Raw genomic sequence first — 21,785 nt, forward strand, 5'->3', positions numbered from 1 at the left:
TAGTGGAGCCTGAATGTCCTCTAGTGGAAAAGTTTGGTACTGCAGCCAGAAAATCTTATTGCAAGTTCATTTTTTAACATATCAACCTAAAATTTGGCACATAACTTGTTCAGATCTTTGGTTTAGATTTTTTTGTAGTTTTAAAGTTGAAAATGATTTGTAAAATATACTTTTAATATACTTATATAACTTAAACTTCTATAACTTTTTTTTATAATTTCACTTTTATAACTTTTTTACTTCTATAATAATCTGACAAGTATCCCCTTTAAAAAGACACCAAACTTAAATCTGTGCACCAAAGTATTAAAGAACAAATTAAATTAGGAAATGACATTTTTAGATCTATGCTCAAAAAAGGGACTAACAGTTAAAAGGTAAAACAATTTTGTTTTCACAAATTTATATATATATATATATATATATATATATATATATATATATATATATTTTTTTTTTTTATATTTTTTTATTATTATTATTTTTGACACTGGCATTTCAGAACTAGAGTTAAAGAGCTCTGACATACAACACATATTTTTATTTTATTTATTTTGGGTCTGTACAGTTGCTTTTGAATAGCTGCCTATATGGATCAAATTGACCCATGAACATCAAGATCATATAAATGTTCTGTATGCACATTTCACAACAAATCAGCATGCTGAAACTTTGAATGCATTTTCTACCCTTGCAAAATTTGGTTCGGTGATTAGATTTGCTCTGACAATTACAGTCCGCATGAACAGACAGCAGGTCTGAGACAGATGTAGTGGGTGCTGTGGTCCTTTGGCTACCCAGGACCAGACTGGGTTGGTCGTATTCTGGTTTGGCCATGGATGAAATTGCAGGCTGAGCTCCTGTGGTGAAGCCCAAGACTCTCCAGATTCATGCCGTCAGTAATTCCCTCCTGTCTCTGTCCTGTGTTCTCTCTCATCCTCATCCCTCCATCACTCCAGCACAGTATTTGTGTTGCGGTCATGGGTCAATAAACATCAGAACAAAAATGAAATGGGCTGAAGAAAGAATACAAAAAAAAAAAAAAAAAAGCAAGAGAAGCTCTTTGAGTGAAGCGGGAGATGGTTTTGAAATTAAACTGAAGGGAGGCCATGTTTCTTCTGCAGGATGTGGCAGTTTATCATGTATTATGTTCATATTTCATGTCTTATCTGTCCATATTTCCTCTGTTATTCTTGAAAGCAGGAAGGACTCCAGATGTGTGTGTTTGTTTTAAGGACCCTTGTTCAGTGTCATCTTGTACATGCATAGATTTCAAACAGATGTTGCTTGTTTCGTCAAAAACACAAAGAAAATAAAGAATAATCTTTTTCAGATCAAACCCAACATAAGTCAGTCCAATCCAAACTCGGTCCAAATGCGACACAGTAATCTGGCCTCATAAGAAACCATTACTGACTCGTAATTCCCTGGTAACCCAAACACAGAGTAAACTGTGTATAAACTCGTCAGATCTGCTTCCCTCGCACAGTAAACACACACAAGCACGCACACGGTGAGGTCAGGCGGTGTAAGCAGGCCCCATATGAACCTCACTGTAGTGCCAGGCCTTACACCTCACAGATAACAGGCCATTTTTATGAGCTGGGCTCGCAGGGACTTTCCACTCCCGGCTTTCATACCCTGCTGTTACTGATGGGGAGAGAAGCCCAGTGGGGGAACTAACTTCACACCCCTGACGGGCTTCTGCCCTGCTGTGGGAGGCGTGTGGCCATTTGTGGCAATTGTGTGAGCCTAGAATTTGATAGGCTCTTGATAAACTGTAAATATGTCTTTTTGCTTAGACGGCATAGCCTATTATGTAACAGTTGAGCTCATGTTGATCTCAAATTATGGGGCCAAACATTTGATGCTAATTTTGATTAGATTAACTTGAAATAAGCAGATGTTTTGTTGTAGATGTTCCCTATCCAAAGGGGTTTATTAAAACTTGCAGATACAGATAGAGATACAGAGAAGTAATATAAACTGAGCTGCAGGCAACTCATTTAGACCTTGTGTACAATAACAAAGGAACCGTGGATGTCAAAAAATTAAATTGACACAATTTCTCGAGACTTTTCATCATTTGTCTTTTTTTGGACGTGTGTAATTACTGTGAGGGGAGTTAAGGGAACCAAAAGAACATTTGGTTCAGAAGAAGTGCTTTCATAACACAAGAGACTTGAGTTCTCAGTTATGTTTATTTTTTTCTGTTAGAATTGTGTATTTTTTTATTATTTTTTTTTAAACATCTGTAAGAGTAAAGATGAATCTTGTCTGGATAGCTCAGCTCGACTGTTGCTCCTAGATATCAATGAGGTTAAATTGAGATCAAAGAGAAACTTTAGAATCTTAACGTGTTTCAGAGATCTCCAGAAGAGATGTAACAAATGGGCAAAAATGTACCCATACATAAAATTCACTGCAGTTTGCAGATCAAGTGACCACTACTGGCAGTAAAACACCAACTTTTCACACAAATTATGATTACAGTCATCGTGGCTTATTGCCTGAAGGTGAGGCTGCTCCGAGAGCTGACATTGAATTGCGCTCAGCTCTCTGAGTCCATCCAAAATCCGAACATATGGGTTCATGAATTATAGGCTAACTCTAGCTGTGAATTAGAGTCTCTGAGATTATTACGGCCATTGTTGTGGTCCCTGTCCCCAGCGTAGCGGCAGTGCTATGCTGTGAGGGAGGTTTAATGATGTAGTGCTGTTTTATTGGGTTATTAAGTGTCAGGGCTATTAACCTTGAGATAATGTTGAATTAGAGAGTTGAACCCAGGCATGCATTTGGTGCCTTGACGTTCAGGCTCTTTCCAGAGTGCATTTATCTTTATGTGTAGGATTCAAGCAGCCTGCCCTGATCGGAGGAGAGCGTCGGGGGAAGACAGATGCAAAATGTTAATAAGGTGGTAGAGACGATGGTATGCTAATGATTTTTGCGGTTTCTCACTTTCTCATCCTCATTCTCGAGCCACCGTGGCATTTTGTAACCGCTGTGCTTGTTCAGACTTCACTATGGCTTGGATCTAAACCTTTGTGGCTCTTGTGAGGTGCATTCCAGTCAACAGCCGCAATAAAAGGCTAATTTGTATGCTGTGAGACCCTCTGGAGGGCTGATCTGGCAGCTTAGAGAAACTGTATCATGAACAAACACAAACAATCATGCATGTTGTCGTGTCCCTGTATAGTGAAAAGCGTGGAGAAATGTTGCATGGCAGTCACTGAGGTTAAATCATAGCCAACTCTCAAAACAGACCTTGTCGTTCACCATGAAACTGGTTTAAATGGCTGTTTGCCATTTGCCCACTGGAATGCTGATGTAATCCGGGCAGAACATTTACCGCTGGTTAAATTTGAGAGTCTAATTATTGCTGAATACAAACCCGAGGTCAAGGAAAGCTCAGTCTTTTTCACTGAGGCAGCAAGCTCAAGACTCTCACAGATACGGGGCATGTTCAGGCATGTCGTCTTGATGGAAACCTTTTCTTTGTTGGCCTGCAATGTCTTTTGCATTTGTGTGGTCCAAAATATATATTTCCGTTCCTGTGTTTCCTGAGCTTGTCTGTAAACCCAGTGACTAAAAACATGTGCCTCAACTTTCTTTTTGGCTCCATGACAAATTCTTCCAACCCACCCACATAACATAATTCATCTGTATACACTTTTTGGATCTTACAAGCAGCAAAAACTACATTGGTAGTCGAGTTATGGAAAAACTTTGCATTCAAGGTCACCTGTGCGATCATGTCAGGATCTGTTGTATCCTATAATTCACACAATATTTTAAAGCAGGAGTAGCTGTGTAGCCGTATGTTATATGTAAGTTTAACCAGAGGTGGAAAGAGTACTGAAAATTTGTACTCAAGTACAAGTACCGTTACATTGCTGAAATAATACTCAATTACAAGTAAAAGTACTGGTGTCAAAAAAGTACTTAAGTAAAAGTACAAATTACTCTTCTCAAAAACTACTCAGAGTACTAGTTACTAGTTACTTTTTAACTGGCGATAGTTAATGTATTACCAATAAATATTTAACCAAATCATAGATTTATGTAGAAAATAGCTACTTTTAACACGTTTTTACCTTATTGTCGAAGGACATTAGTGGTCATGATACTGGAATTTCTATCTTCAATATGACACCTTGAAATATGTCAGTATTCAGTAGGCCTAGCCTATAATTTTCAATACCATCGGGAAAACTACCACATACTAAATATTTTAATATCTACATTGTTGTCCATCCATTTTGTCAAGGCAATCATTATTTTCAAGCATCGAAAAGCACAACACTCATTGTAACAGTAATCTATTTGAATGGAAAAGTTTAATTCAAGTCTTCTGAAGAGACACGTCCACTTTATACGGTGAGATTTTAATTTAGGCTTTTGTTTACATATTTAAACATTGATCAATAACCATTACAATAATCTAACTTAAATATTTACTCACTCAGTGTATTTGTCTTTACAATAGGGTAACGTTAACTGTTGCAATAGCTCACACACAGCACAAGGAAGCTTGATTTCAAACTGAATTTAATTTGCAAAAAAGACTAGATTTTTCATAACTTTTGACAACGTTTAATTCAAGAGCATGGAGAGAATGGAGCTGGACGTCATTTGAGTCTGCAGTGAGAACCACTTGGAGAGATTCGCGATTGCACATGATATGACACAGTCCCAAAGCGCACACTCAATATCCGAGTCCAGTTCATTCGTATATTTGAGAGCTCGCATCCAGTTTTCTGCGATTACATGAATGTGCCCTCGCGTTATAATATTGCACTCGTGACATTTGCCATTAAAATATGCCATAGAAACTTGCAGGTATTAATACAAATTATGCGTAATAGGCCTACCTGCAATCCCGCACTGAGAGGAGGCGGGTGTGTCAAACTCGCTGTCGTTGAGATTAGAGAATGAGAACGCGCAGCTGGTATCGTATCGGTGTATAGGCCAAAATGAGTATTGACAGATATTTCAGTATTGATATGTATCAAAATATAGATATTTTGACAATACTACTATGTAGATTGTTGTTTCTCCAAACTTTCAGTCCAGCCATTAATCACTCTGAGCTCCTCGCCTCCTTCACTTATGATCAGCTCTTCAAAACCTGCTGTGACTGCGGCGGCTTTAATTCAGTCCAAATATCAGGGGTTTTATTGGTCCGTTTACGATCGAATATTTTTATTGGCTACCGAAATGCCGGTCAAAGATTTGAATATCAATTCAAATTGTACTCAGTAACGAAATGTGATTTTACAAGTAGCGAAGTAGATTACTTAGTTTAATATGTACTTGAGTACAAGTAAAATTACAGATTTAAAAATATACTCAAAAAAGTACAAGTACCCCAAAAAACGACTTAATTACAGTAACGTGAGTGTAATTCGTTACTTCCACCTCTGAGTTTAACATACAGGTACAGCCATAAAAAAGTATGCTCATATTTTAAAAAAATATACTGTAAGTAAGATGCATTTCCTTATGCATCTCTGGAGACTCCAAGTGGAGATCCTCTGGTTTGGACTCACTCCAGCTCCTTTGTGTCCTGTCTGTGAAGAACACATGATCCAGACAGTTCACAGTCACCTAAGGTTTCACTGTTTTTACGTTTGACCCTTTCTGTGGTCTTGTGGTCTTCAGGTAGCTATATGTGTGTAATAGGGTGACCATACGTCCTCTTTTTCAAAAAATGCGTCCGGCCGGGATTTCTAGATCAACCAAAATGTCAGAGATTCGGCTTTTTCTTTCTACAGTCCCCGTTTTTGCATTGCTTTAGGTCCCACCTTCTCGCACGCCACCATTGGTCGGTCGGTCATGTACGTAACGCAAACACTGGTTAAACTGCATCTCAGTCAATACCCTCAGTACCACGGCATGAGAGCAAGAGAGAGACAGAGCAGCGCTTGCTTATCAACAGTGGCACATGGCTCCTGAACAGCGAATGGGCGTCACTAGGCCTAAACTTCAGCCTAACCCCCCTAAAAAAATGTGATTAACTGTACACTAATTCGTGATCGCTTCAGTCCCCTTTAAAACATATGAAACCGGCTTCGGCTTCGCCCCGTCTTGTTATAATCAGCACATTCCAAGCAGAGAGCACGTCAGAGGCCTGTGTGTGTGTGTGTGTGTGTTCATCTCAGCCTCATTGGTCTGTCACTGCTCGTCAATGTCAGAATATTTGAGATGACCAATCAAACCAAAGTAGGCAGACTTTATGTTCTCAGAATTTTAGCAGCGTGACTCGACGCTTCAGTTTACGGTCAAGTGCGAGATTAGATGTAAATTGCTAACAACGTAAAAAAAAAAAAAGCCCAAATGTAAAATCACAGATGATTTACAGAGAAAATTCCCTTGTTTTCGTTTCGGTCGGGATCCGTGTTAAGCAGAATGCATGACTTGCAAAGCTGGCACATACGTGTCAGTGTCAAATAAAGGTGCTTAGCGACCTAGCAGCCCACATAAGGAAAGTATACAAGAGAACATCAGGAGGATTGAAATAATTTTTTACTGAAATAGTGTAGTAGATTTTTTATTTTATTTTAACCTATGGCCATGAAAAGAAACAGTGTCATGTAAAAGGTGTTAATTAAAAGCTATATTATTTATATATTATTATTATTATTATTATTATTATTCTATTGTTGCGGGCCAAACGTTGAATGGAAAGGACGAATTACTTTCTGTATTAAAGTACAATAAAATAGTTGCAAGGTTGTGAATGCATTTGTCAAGTATTTTTTGATGCATTCACCCCCATCCGCGCCCCCACTCATCAACCACGCCCCCGTCCTCTTTTCTGAAAACTAAAATATGGTGACTCTAGAGTGTAATGCTAGTAACATAATCATTTTTTATCCGAACAACAATAAAACCTTTAGAAGATCAGACTAATGACTAATGATGACAAATAATCTTTTAAAATAAAAAGCATGTTTTTGCTGAAAGACGGGTAGGAGGTAGGACGTCATTCTTTAGAAGATTTACCAGGAAAGCAAACCTGGCTGCTCCTTGAGTCTTTCACATTGATTGTTCTTCGGTGAGGTTAAAGAGGTGAGGACTTAAAAGAGAGCTGGCCATTTTAGACATTTAGAAATCTAGTAAGTGCATGATTTAAAACAGCATGCAAACACCTCAAGGGACTGTCCAAACCCTCCCAGAGCTCTGTGCGATAACATCAGCAAACAGGCCCATATTACTTGCAGGCTCATAAAGTCGAACCGCCACTCCCTACTGGTTTGCCAGGGCCTAATTGTAATGTAATAACCCTCTTCGGTGTCTGACCTTGCTGTGGAAACCTCCTGGGTCTACAGCTCAGGGCTAGACTCTTCAACAGGCTTGGGGTGGACTCAAGTCTTGGGAACGTTTTGTAACTCTGAAGTTTTAATAGCTCATATGGGTGTTTTAAATGCCTTGTTTAGAGCTGTAGATTGCTGGGTGTTGTCTTGTGATTCTGAGGGTAGGCAGATATGAGCAAGGGTGGATGAGGCCGCGAGGAGAGACTGACAAGTACATTTAGTCACTCTGCAGACACTTTCATCCCAAGTGTCTTACAAATGAGGAACATCACTAGCAGTTTATCACACAAGATCAACAACACTCAAGTTTAAAGAGAAAGCTGGGGCAGTACAGAAGCTACAGCAGAAGTGAAAGTGCAGAAAAGTACGAGAGAAAAGAGAGAAGGAGCAGAGAGGATAGGCGGTAATCTGCAGGAAGGGAAACATGAACAACCCCTGTGATGCAGAAGCTGCTATTTGTGTTTGGGTGTTGCTGTCTTGGTTTTATTTATGTGCAAGTCAAGTCAAATCACCTTTATTTATATAGTGCTTTTTACAATACAGATTGTATCAAAGCAGCTTGACAGTGATAAAATGAAAATAATACAACAAAGTTTGTTTCTAGAAGAAAATTGTGTTATTGTCCACCTTAAGTAAGGCAGATCAAGAATGACACATCTCACTTTAATCTAGTACAGCATTCTCTTCCCAGCATGCCTTGCAGACTTAGAAGTCTTATTGATTTGACTGCACTGTCACTATTGGATGAGAACTGGACTGAGCTGGATGATGACATCACTGTTTTCTGCAGAGCTGCTTATAGCTGAATTGAACTCATTCCATAATTTATGAACTTTACAGAGTTCTTGAACCAAACTGAATCAAAACTATACTGACTTCAACTGAATAATGACTCTATTGTCTTTTTAGGGCTGCTTTACAGCAGAATTCTGTTAATATGTAGAATTGAAAAAAAAAAGCACAATAAAAAAATAGAGTATATGCTCAGATGGGTGACAAATGAAAGGAAAAACCAACATAACATGTCTTAGTAAGGGGTTGGGCCACAACATGCTACCAGAACCGCTTTAGTTCACAATTTAAGTCCCTGGTGCTCTACTGGAGGCATGGACCACCATTCTTCCAAAATTTGGTGTAATAAAAAAAAAAAAAAAATTGGTGTAATATTCCCTCATTTGATGTTTGATGATAGTGGTGGAGAATGTAGCTCCAAAATCTCCCATAGGTGTCTTACGATCCTTTCTCAAATGTGTGTACGTGTGATTCAGAGAATGAACGTACGCACAAAGTCCTGTATGGCGTTTATGCCAGAAGTGAAATTTATAAATTGCAAATGATCTTGAAATTGTGCTCAGCTGAATGGCTTCACATCTCCGCCTTTTAAATGCCACATAATTGATGTCATTAACATATAAAAGAGCACCCGTCAGCGTCCAAATCCTTTACTTGAATGGCGAGCGGCAAGAATTGCTTATATTTTCAAATACATGCAGTTCTCCGACTCTCTGCCACAACTCTTTTCCACGTCAAAGACCGTTTTTATAAATATGAGCGTTGGCCTGGGTTTTAGCATACGCACACTCTACTTCAAATCTCTGCATACACACATTTTATAAATGAGGCCCCTGATGATTGCAAAGGACATCATATGATTGAAATCATTTTCATAATCATCAAACTATTGATTGACCCCCCAATTTGTCACCCGTCTGTATTTTAAATACTGTTTTTACATGTTACATATTTAATCAATAATATATAAACGGCTGTGCTACATTGTGCACCCCTTCAGCCGTGACTATTTTTACAATATAGCATGGCCTCCAAAGCATATTATGAGTAGTTGTAGATTGAGAAGCTACATTAAGTGTTTTTGAACTGACTCATGACTGTACAACATGATTAATTGCTGTGTGCATACAATCCGGTTTGATTACTAGCTTCACCTCTGAGGAACAATACACAGAGTAGCTGTCTTTGTACTGTGAGGAGGTCAGTCCTCCGAGCGCTTTACGTCACGCAACCGTTATTGGATTCATTGAGTTCTGTATCATGTCCGGTAGATATACTCCTACTTCGTCAAATCAAGTCAGCTTTATTTTTATAAGGCTTTATTCAATAGAAATTGTTCCAAAGCAGCTTCACAAAAATAAACAGGAAAGTAACAGAATTAAGGATGCAAACTTATTATTCAACTCAATTCAGTTCAGTGGTGATTCAGTTCAGTGATATGACTAAATTACATTCATTATGAAACAAGTTCAATATAGCTATAAGCAGCTCTACTGAAGACAATAATGTCGTTATTCAGCTCGAGTCAGTTTACTGTTGATTCAATTTAGTTCAATAAAGTTATCAATGTTGCAAACTTCAGTTTTGATTTTTTTTTTTTTTTTTTTTTTTTACTGTTCTATAAAGCAGAAGACAATAGGGCCATTATTCAGCTCAACTCAGTTCAAGTTTGTTTCTCATCCAATAGTGTCAGTGCAGTTAAATCAGTAATATTGCTGGATATGAAGTGTCTCCATCTAAGCAAGCCAAATGTGACTCCATCAGTTGAAAGAAAGGGAGAAAAAAACATTGGGAGAAACCAGGCTCAGTCAGGGGACGAGTTGTCCTCTGGCCTTATTGAACGAACAGGTGTGAGATTGACCGGGATACGTCACACAGGCATTAGGTAGGACGGAAGAGTTGTAGTCTTTCCAGCAGGCTGAAACATGAAGATAGAGCTACCGTTGAGCCAGTAACGGCAAGTCCTCGAGTCCTGACATGCAGATTCTAACCCACTTAGTTCAAGACGATGTTCTTATTTTTAAAGATCACACACATTATTTACATAATTGCCCGTTTTCAGCAGGGCAGACGCCACACATTCTTTGGTCACTCTGATTCATGTTACTGAGCCATTTGCTAACCCTCAGAGACTGCTGTCTCTGCACCACTATTGTTTGCATGACTGCTCTCAGAATAACAACATTATTGCCATTAAAGAAGTGCTCCTAGGGTAACCACAGGGGAGATTAAGCGAAAGAGTTAAACGATTGGATATTTAGCATACTACCATTGGGATCGACAATTGTGACGACCTCTGACCTCCCTTTTCACTAACCAAACGGTTTGTAGCCAACAGGGTCAAGAGGTGGCTAAGCCATTGCCATAGCTAGCAGGAAAGGACATGGTGGATGGTGTTTACTGATAGAATTTTATAGAGGGCCCGCATCTCTCTAATTAAATCCAGAGTAGGGCTAAGTGTGCTAGCGGTTGAGGCCTCATAGCCCTCTCATGCAGTTTGCGCGTGTCGCTCTGCCCGGCTCCTTCATCAGCCGTGACATCATGTCTCGACATGCATACTGTGTTTACAGGTGCAGAGATTTACAGAAATCACACAAGTTCATAAGGTAAGACCGTTAATGCAAATGAAGTTGCAATTACTGTGCTCTATGTAACGTGGCTATAATTTGATCATAATCATAGATGTACTTCTAAGAGGACTAGAAATAGCCTGGTGAAATATGACTCTTGTCTGGACAAACTCTGATTTGTTCATGCTCAGAAAACATGAGACGGTGAGGCCACACACACACACACACACGCACGCACGCACGCACGCACGCACGCGCACACACACACACACACACACACACACACACACACACACACCCCAAGTGTGTATGTGTGTGTGTGTAATGGTAGAGAGTTCTTGTTGTGACTTGTGTCAATGGTTGCATGAATCTGTTCTACACCTGTTCTGATGTTTTGCTGTTATATCTTCACAAGCAGACCTTATTCTACCATACCATATTCCATCAAACCATATTCTCAAACACTTCACAAAAGTGATGTAGAATGTAATAATTCTGTCATTGGCATTTTTTTGTTTCAGGGATGAGAGACCCAAAAGTCCTTTTAATATCTTTTAAAAAAAGTTATAGATCAGCTGTTATAGATCAGCATAAAAAAAAAAAAAAAAAAAAAAAAAACAGCAGATGGATTGAATGAAAATGCAGTTTAATTCTCTGGCTGTAGGTGGCGTTTATAGAAAAGCAGAAATACAGTGTTTCTGTATGCTCTGGGTCTGGGACAAATTCTGAGCTCAGAATGTGAACTAGTGAAAGTCAAACGTCAAATTGCGTTTATATGTTTTTAAATAGCCTTTCAGATTTGTATTTGCTAGCGAAGATAAGACATGAAATGCTGTATAGCACAGTTTCTCATCAGTCTCATTGAAGCTGTTGCTGTAATATAACGCAACAATAACCAGTTGCAACTACATAGGATGTCCTCATCCTGAAAACCCTCAGTGTTCAGCAGACACACTGACTATGTTTAAATGCAACCAAATAACCTTTTGGCAATCTGACTGATGGCTCAATCGGACTGAAAAGCCTTGTAAACACCTTAATCGATCCGATTGAGCTCGATCCGAATTAAATTTCGATTGGATTGGAAGGGGTGGTTTATTCATTTTCTAATCTGATCGAGAGGATGTAAACACTTGATCAGACTGAAAACTGAAACCGGAAAGGACTGCGATGATGGCGTAATGATGTATGACGCACGGAACAAGCTGCAGTTGTTGTTATATATAATGTCATCAATGACTGTTGTGTTAATCTAAAAATTCCCCTACCACTCATCGTCTATGAAGTGGAGCAGAACTACTGTAGCCTAAGTCCCACCAGTCCTCACTTCATACTCTCATCCACAGACACTTTGTTTTGGCCACGGAATGTTATAGGATTCACTCCTGTTTATCTGAGGAAATGCATCCATTCCTCTGGAAACTGGCATTGTCTCTGTGTTGTCCTCTTTGCATTTTATGTGTTGGAGAGATGTTTTTCCTTCACCTCAGACAGCAACACATTTGCAGATTTTGAGTTCAGAGTTTGAGATCAAACTCCTTTTACTGTCTTAATGCATCTTGCTCCACTTGGGTTGTGAACGTTTCCTGTTAACTTTTAAGACATGAGGAATTGTCTGTTCGTTTACAGTGTGCTGAACTGTTTTTATCAGCATTCTGATATTACTAACACACGCCACAGCCACACTCACCCGTGTATACATATAAACACACACACACACACATACTGAAACACAATAGACAGATCAACATGAGGGACCCTGAATCCTGCACCCCACCGCCTCTTGCTGAATCAGCTCGAGCAAAAGTAGGTCACCAACACACGCATATCGTCAGGAGCGCTGGGAGAAATAAACAGCTAAATTAGATGTGAATTTGGTTCAGATTTGATTAAAGTGGAGGAAACATGTGCCCCAGGATCCCTCCACACAACAGAAATGATCAAATCAGGCTATTCTCACAGCGCTAATGACTGCACATTAACATGGCAGAGGTCTGGTGTGAGTGATTGTGCATTTTCATAAACAGCTGCAGAAGCTGCTCATGACCTCTGACCCCTACCTTTCACATAAAACAGTGTTATGTGCAGTTCATGATCATACACGGTGATTCATGTATGTTAATATGCTAGACTGATTTAATAGTGGGTGGATAGTAGTGGGTGAATTTGAAATTAAGTCTTTTCAGGGCATTTTTCTAATGCTCATTCGCTCTATGTTTATGCTAATACCAGTTAATAACAGCTAATAGCTGCCAGTTGATGAGTTAATCCCCTTTTCATTTATATAAAATGCTCAAGAAAAAGGAAAAAGGAAAAAACAAAAAAACAAAAACAACAACAGGGAAGAAAAAAGCAACAAACAAAACTAAAACTAAAATAAATGATTTACAAAAAAAAGCAGGCCTGAAACCCATTTGTTGGAGCTCATCACATGAGGTGTGTGCCAATGAATAATAAATGCTTGGTTGACTTGTGTCTGTGGACTAGACGGCAGCTCATGAATTATGGATTGTTATTCTTGGCTAAGCATTCAAACGGGACGCGGTGATGGCAAAGTGGCACTAACAGCACATTTCTGTTTACATTTTTCTCTCTCTCTCTTTCTCAGTGTTTGATCTGCGGAATTCGTCACTCTTTCTCATGAGGAGGATTCATTAGCCACATATGCGCATGGCGTTAGTCAACGGACTCCTACATCAGCACTTTGACAGCCGGGAATTGCTGAAATATGACGGAAAAGGAGTCAAGGATGATGTAAGAGATGGTTGCGTTGTGTAGTGATGATGTGTCACACTGTTACTTACATGAGCGATGTAAATTATTTATCACAAGGAGAAAAAGAATCTTACATTTAAATAACGCAAAAAAAAAAAAAAAAACACAGTTGGTGCTCTTTGGAGTTGGTGCTCTTTGACTCAGTTATGTCACTTCTGCATTGTTGTTTTATCTCTGTTGCATCTGCAGTTTTACTTACAATCTAAACCAGTGGAGATTTGAAAAGACGCACAATAAATAAAGTGTAGGCAGTTAGAGAGTCAAACAGAGAGAGGCTGTGGTTGTGTTCTCCACCCTTTGACATTGGGCCATCGAGCCATAACTCCCTGAATCTCTCTTCCAGAACAGGGAGTGTCTACATCTGATCTCATCACAGTTTGTGGCTGCAATTAAAGGCAGCTAATCTGAGCTCAGTGTGCACGTGCTGAGGACGTGACAGACGCTCAGAGTCGTACACTGAGCTGTAGTTGGCGCCACAATGTTAGGTTATGGGTGGTTGCCAGGGCGTTGCTATGGTGTTCTGAGTGGCTTCTAGGGTGTTCTAGGGTGTTCTAGGGTGTTCTGAGTCTCTGTGATATCAGGATATCAGGTCCAATGGGAGTTTTGCAGCTGTTTTCTGGTCCAAAATGGGTGTCTGATCACTTAGTAGTAGCAGAAAACTCTCCTCAACAACATGAATAATTCATATCTGAAGCACAAACACTGCAAGATGATGCACACTTAGTTTAAGTGATGCTTTCCTGATTAAACACCTCAAAATGTCATCTTAAGTCTTGAATTGCATGCATTAGATGGAAGTCACATGCACATTTCTGTTCTTGTGAATTTATGTCACATTTCCCTGTCAGTCTTGTTTTAAGAAATGTAACATAAAATGGATTGAAATTTCTGACCTATTGAAACTGCGGGCTCGATAAGTGACGTACAGTTTTCATTTGTGTTTGTGGCCAAGGCAGTTCTTTTGTGGTAAATGTGGCCAATCAGACACAAGGAGAGTTAAACTTTGGTATCAGCAGTGAGCTACAGTAGAAATCAGAGCTAAAATTATAATATTTTATAATATATTTATATATATTTATAATAATATTTTGATTTGTGCAATAACTAATTTAAAAATTAAAACTTCCCTGCATATGCAGAAAGAAAGAAAGAAAGAAAGAAAGAAAGAAAGAAAGAAAGAAAGAAAGAAAGAACGAAAGAAAGAACGAAAGAACGAAAGAAAGAAACTGTCATCCAATCACAATTAACCTCCCCCAACTCCCTCAAGTGTTCATCCACCACAATTTAGTCCGATTTACATAAAAGGAGGTAGTAAATCTCATGTGTAAGAGAAGTGTGTTTGGTTGACATGTACAGTATCAGTAGCATGCAGCATGTAACTCCTCTTCCACCCATTTAAATGTAGGTGTAAGACAGAAATAATATATTCACGTCCATAGAGAGAAGAAAAAAAAAAAAAAAAACTTGTCATATAGGCAATTTGAGGCGCCTGAAAGCATGAAGCAATTTATCCTGGATTGGATGGATCTTTTTGTGTTATGATAATGTCCACATAATTTATTCTGGTGGATTGGCTTTTCTTTAAAGCCGTCTGACAGACAGACACAAGGACGCCTGTCATTCCTGTTTGATTCTCAAGGTAAAAACGACTTGCTAAAAGAGGGAATCGTTCTGAAATGCCGTCTAAACACAAATAGCGAGTAATGAAGTTGGAGGAAGAAATAATAGGCACATTTTGGGTGTCGGGAGTGCTCTTGCAGTCAGTCAGGACTCTCCTGCACCCTTCCCACCGCCCTCCTGTACGATTGGAGGCTGTGTGAGCAGAATACTGATTAGCTTGTTTTTTGGGGGATTCATTTCCATTTGGAGACAGGGAGCGGTCCCCCCTCTCAGCACTGCGGTGGGCGTCCGCCTTCCTCTGCAGTCCTTGTTCCCCTCCAGTGTTATTGCACTGCAGAGCTGACTTATTTACTGACGTAATTGAATCCACTGATGTGAAAAGACATATAAATTCATGCCTAAAAGTTAACAGTGTAGAATGAACCTGTATCCAGAGTAACGGCCCAGTTTTAGTATTCATGCAGATCTGCTGTAACAGTTTTTGATATTGTGTTGTTCACATACTGGTGAAATTCTTAAAATGCTTTCATTGGATTGATTGAATTCTTTGTTTCACAAAGAGCCCTTCTCCAGAACACACTAGCTGTGGCCGAAGCTTTATTGAGTGCTATATTGGATTGAGGCGGATTGATTTAGAAGAATCGAAAATAGATTTTGAATTGAATTAGAGGATTGACAGGCCCTCAGTGCCGTTCTCTATTGATTTGCAGAGTCACCAGTTTGAAGAAAAAACAAGTGCATTATTTTGGTTACTCTTGAGAAATAAATAAATACATGCGCCTGTATAAACAGATATTTGTTTTATTCTATGAAACATCCAAGCTAAGACTCACTCTGTTGACTGAAACCGGAGCATGTACATTCTCACATCATCTATGTATTAAGATAAAAGGTTTTGCTGTTCACAAAAACCGACACTATTGCTAGCTTTTAATGTAATGGCCAAGTGATGAATACACACATTTCCAGGGAGAGCAGTGCTGTCATGCGTGTCCACATTATATATTTCTATTGCAGTGTGATTGTAGGAACCAGCGTGTAGATTTTTCTATATAAATCAGCAATATAAATGTTTATTATTATTGCGCTATTCCATATGCACTTTCCTCTTTCAATTATTCTATAGAAAGTGCTGGCACAAACCATCAGGCTATGGTGAACATAGAATTTTTTTATTTTTTTTTATAGCCTCCAGCATGTTGAAAAAGCTGGATGTAGTCAGGAGATGCTATTTGGATTTCAAATTCTTTATATTAGCATTAAAAACAGAATCAAATGAGAGGCCATATGAAGAGACATTTTTCTGACGGATCACATGTGCATGTGAGTCTGTACTGTAATATATTTAGTGGAGACTTCTCTGAACTCAGAGCTCTAATAATGTGCCTTTCAACCATGTGCCGGAGCACTTGAACTGGTTTGGTGAAACAATGACCTTGGTGGTTTGAGGAATGGATGAGTTTTTAAATAAAAAATCTAAATATATAATCAGGCGTGACGCTCCTGGCACAATTGACACTCTGACAGTGACTGACATGCAGGGACAGAGAGAATGCGTGAGTGCAGACCGCGCTCATCCCGAGAGAAGCTTGATTGCCACTCACACTCACACTCATGTGTGTGTGTGTGTGTGTGTGTGTGTGTGTGTGTGAGAGAGAGAGCGAGAAAGGCACATTTAAATTCCAGACCCCTGAAAAACATGACTGGCTTTCACCTGCTGTCACCTTCCATGCCTTGACAACAGCAGGCGTGCAATTAGATGCTCATGGAAGACATCCCAATTTACAGCTTCAAAATCCCTTGATTTCTCTACACCTCTTTCATAACTGATTAAAAACAGCCTCTTAAGGCGGGTATACACTGTGCGATTTTCGTCCGATTTTGAGCCGAATTCTGACTCGTGCGACTCTTTTTCGGGTCGGGCCGATTTTCAGCTTTGTCGTGTGTCGTTTGTCGTACAGTGTTCGTACAGTGTACAGGGGGGAAAGAGAGGCGATTAACCTCTCACGACCGGCAATCGTATGGTCGGATGAATTTCTGGCATGTTAGAAATTTTGGTCGCTCCTCGTGACTATATCGCACAGTTGAAGCAGTGATAAGAACCGATTGCTCTAAACTCTGTGTTTTTTCCCTCACTGCGCCTGCGCGAAAACATTTCATTGCAGCAAAAAAAAAAAAAAAAAAAAACCGAAAAAAAACGAAAAAAGGGAGATCTTTAAGTTCTGTAGTTCAAAGCTACAAATTACTGTTGCTTACCTCCAGTTTGTGTTGCAAAATGGATTAACCATTACCCACTTCTTCCAAGCCACTTGCCTCTTTTATTGTTAAAAAATGTTTTTGAAATAAAGCTGTTTTTAATTTTCATTGATGAATTATTGCAGTGTTCGGACATATTATAGACTGTTAATAATTAATTATATGTATATAATTAATTGTAATCGACCTAAATGTTTTAGACCATTTTTAATGAGAAGAAGTATAAGCTTCTAGCCTATGGAATATTTTATTATCCTCACAGCGCGTTGGTTATGCGGTGATGCGCTATGAAATTGTTGCGTGGCAATTTAATTATAGCCTATCACTTTAATAGCCTAGGCCTTCCCTAATAATAATAATAATAATAATACTAATAATAATACAACAATACTAGCCTACTAATAATTTAATATATAAATTGGAAATGCTAAATCTTCTTGATATTGATAGCTGATGCTTGTTTCGACAATATCTCTGGATAGGCTAATTATGATATCATCCATAGGCACAACCCGGCACGAGGATTTATCGCGCTGATTCGCGCATATTTCACACGCATAGTGTGAGCAGTCAAGTCGCAGCTCGACGTTCGGACCGTACAGTGTGAGCACATAAATCCTGAGCTTTGGCTTTACATCGCATGCGATCTACTCGTTCAGTGTGAGTAGGTTCCTTGCTGAAATCGCACAGACATCGCACAGTGTATGCCCGCCTTTAGTTAAGACCTTCAGAGCTCCATTAGTTTTTGTTAGAAATGTTTGCTTTCATGAATGTGATTTGAGAATAAGTGTTATATTAAAAAAAAAAAAATAAATAAAAAAATAAAAAAAAAAATAAAAAAAAAAAAATATATATTATATATATAAATACACACATTTTATAAGGTTATGAAAGTGTAAAATGAACAGTGTTACTAGGGCCAGCCACAACATAAATGAATGTGCGCTAGCTCACTCACAAAATTAATGTTTAACAAAAGTAGATTTTTTAACAAAAATATAGGGGAAAACCAGAAACAAAGGGATTCAATTCAGGAGTGGATAAGGCCAAAATAACAAACAAAAACATCTAGTTTTAGTACCCTGTAAATTCCCTAAAAGAAAGAAAACACAAAATACAACGCAACTTCCCTATCTCCATTAACCCAAAACATAGAACAAACGATATATGTGAAACAAATGGCAACACACTCCCTACTTCCCTTAAACTGAGTATTTACAGATAATATTTACGCAATATAACAGAAGGAAAAAGTAATGCTAAGAATTGTAAATCGAATTGAGCAAAAGCAAGTTTTATAAAGAGGAAACCGAGGCCGAGCAGAACAACTGGCACGAATTCAGCTTCGATAGTGTGTTTTGGGTGTTCCTTATCACCGGAACCAGGAACAGACCAATCAGGATCTCAGCTGGCTTGAGTGCAGGCCAGACCTTTATCCTGCAACAGACACACTCAGAAACACAACAACAAAACACTTTAAAAAAGACATAAGACGTAACAACAGAATAAACACTAAACATGCTGCTGAATGTGACCTGTTTTTATCACAGCTCAGATGCACTAAACAGAAATAAGTTTTTTACATTTGTTGTTTAAATTTTTTCATGCCTGAGTACAAACTTGTTTTGTGAATTAATTATATTACAAGTGTGGTCTTACACAACACAACACAACACACAAAAATATATATATATATAATAATATATATATAGTAAAATTTTTGATTTTGAGGTTGTCATGGCTGACACATTTTAATAGGAAATCTAAAATCTGTTTATCCATCCAAAGTTTGTCACTAAAAAAGCAGTTCAGTCTAAATTTTGAAATTTGACATTCACAAGTGAGTTAGTAATGACGTATAATCTTGACTGACGCTCCTCTCTCAGGTGAGTTCAGACAGAAGGAGATGCTGCTGCCATGTTCTGTGTGTTTCTGTGACCGTTTCACTGTTCTGTACTGCCTGTATTGCAGAGCCGTGGTGACATTTCATGCGATGAAGGGGCTTCTCATGCAGTTAGTCTTTAGCCTGTAATCTGTGAGTGCTCGGTTTCAGCACTGCTGCATATGGCAGACAAAGCCTCTCTTTCAGATTCGCAGGCCTGACCAGGAGCAGTGTACAGACCACTCTCCTCTTCCTCAGACTGCTGCAAACACTGGACTCACTGTGTGTAAATTACAGCACAAAGACCACATTACAGCACTATCACATTCTGAAGAATTAAGGCACCAGTGTGACAGATGAAACAGCTGAACTCGGGGCAGTTGAGGGGTTGTTGGCTGTCTAGAGCAGTGCTGTATTGGAAGAATTCATATTATTATGAGAAACAGCTGAGCTACATTACATGTAACACCATGGATCACAGAAGAGGGAGCGGGGTCGCCCTGGCCCGGGTTACTTTTTAGGCCCGGTACAAATATGACATAAAAAATACATAGACTATAAACCCATTTGTATGCACGATTATTAATTAAAAGGTTGTGATCTCGATTCAAACATGCGATCTTATAGCTGAATGACAATTAAACCTTTGAAATTACGATCCCACTGGAATATTTAAAGCTGCTTTCGTACTGCCGCTGACCAGAGGCGGACAGAGTACACAGCTTCATTACTTGAGTAAAAGTACAGATACCCCTTGCTAAATTTTACTCAAGTACAAGTAAAAGTATTACAGTCAGATGTCTACTTAAGTAAAAGTACTAAAGTACTTGTTTTTAAAAGTACTTGAGTATCAAGAGTACAAGAGTACATTTTCTAAATATTGCATTACTACTGCCACAGTGCTTACATTGGTAAACACAGCAAACACTTGAAGCGAAAACTATCATTAACTTGTTCAGAAAATTTAAATAGTCTGGCGAGGTGGGGCCACGGGTTCGGGATGCGATATTTTTTTTCCCAGGATGGTAGGGGAAGACTCATGAATATTCATTAGCGAAGTCATCCCTGATTGGTCTGATGACCTACCCCTAACTAACCCCTTCCCTAATGAATATTCATGAGTCTTCCCCTACCATCCTGGGAAAAAAAAATACTCCCGGGATAGACCTGCTGCGTCTTCATCCATTGTTTTGTCCATGGTTTCGTCTCTTATCTAAATCTGACCATGGAGTTGACTTTGGCGGAAAGCTGAAAAGTTTTTGGCGGTGATTGCTGATAGGCTGTCCCAATCAGTGGCGCCTGCACAATCCAATCACGTTTGAGAGGGAACCAACAAATTGAGAGTTTCCGAGATTTTTCTTTTTTCCTTTTTTTTTTTTTAGAAGAAGTAACGGGTACTCACGGTTATGGATAGAAATGTAGTGGAGTAAAGAGTACAATATTTGCCTCTCAAATGTACTTGAGTAAAGTCATGAGTACTCCCCAAAAATGATACTCGAGTAAAGTACAGATCCCTCAAAATTGTACTTAAGTACTGTACTCAAGTAAATGTACTCCGTTACTGTCCGGCTCTGCCGCTGACCCAAAGAGAACAGCCGCGGTCATGTTTGAAACAGCTTCACAAACAGTGTTTTCAACAACACAGTATTGCTATTTTTGTTGCAAACATCAAACAATAATGAACATATTGGGAAAAAAGTTTATAGTCCTGACATAAACTGATATTGCAGCAGCAATCAAAATGAGTGAATGACCTTTGAAACTAATGTGCTTCAAATAAAGATGGCATCTATTACATTGTTTTGCCAGTAGGTGACGACCATTGACTGTTAAAATTTATTTGATGCATCATTGAATCATTCATTCAAGAGATTAAAAACAAAAAAACATTATCCAGAATCATGAATTACTTTTAAAAGAATATATCTGACATATAATTTATACTATTAGTACTGTTTCTAATATTAAAATGTACAATCTTACAGACTTTATGTACAATAGCAAGGATTTTATGACAATTAATACAGGATTCAGAAATGTTATTTTAAAGACGTAGCACTTCTCCCACTTTAGGTATGCTCTTCTTTGCATTTTCCCTTCTATCCATCTTGCTGTAAACATTTAAAGCGGAAGACCACAAAACTACAGTGTGATCTTACAATAAACAGACCATTATCGTGCTTTGGTGTGGATGCTGATATTGTCACACGTAGTGGTACACACATGTAGACAAAGGTTCAAGTGAACACAGTCTTTATTTATAATCCAAACACTCAGGAGAACATAGGAATAAACGTAGGAGAACCGCAACCACAATCAATTACAAACAAGAACCGATAAGGGACTGAACATAACATGTGCAAATCATAAGTGACCATGGAAAAAATGAGGACATAATCAGTTACCCAGGAAACCGAAACTAAGCTGAGCAGGGAAACAGGAACTATCACTCAATAAGAGTTCCTGGAGCCATTACAAATAGAAATTTAACGTTGTATTCTTAATACTAGTCGCAGTTTCAGATCGTCTTGATTCATATTGCACATAAAAAAAAAAAATAAATAAATAAAAAGT

At 38.7% G+C, this 21,785-nt stretch overlaps 1 protein-coding gene across 6 annotated transcripts in view; it reads left to right on the forward strand.

Moving 5' to 3' along the window:
• LOC311067761 (uncharacterized protein) overlaps positions 1–21,785 on the forward strand; it is a 137,373-nt gene that overhangs the window by 44,373 nt on the left and 71,215 nt on the right. For 4 of the 6 annotated variants that reach the window (XR_014603281.1, XR_014603282.1, XM_084089831.1 and 1 more), the window contains exon 3: positions 13,287–13,432. The exons of the other annotated variants lie outside the window; for them this stretch is intronic. Coding sequence is in view for 1 of the 4 variants with exons in the window: in XM_084089830.1 (XP_083945956.1) it covers positions 13,407–13,432 (26 nt within the window). In the remaining 3 variants the exon portion in view is untranslated. The remainder of the gene's footprint in view (positions 1–13,286; positions 13,433–21,785) is intronic. 6 annotated transcript variants of the gene reach the window in all.

Source organism: Abramis brama (assembly GCF_963993115.1).
Source record: "Abramis brama genome assembly, chromosome: 17".
In the NCBI taxonomy this organism is placed as follows: Eukaryota; Metazoa; Chordata; class Actinopteri; order Cypriniformes; family Leuciscidae; genus Abramis; species Abramis brama.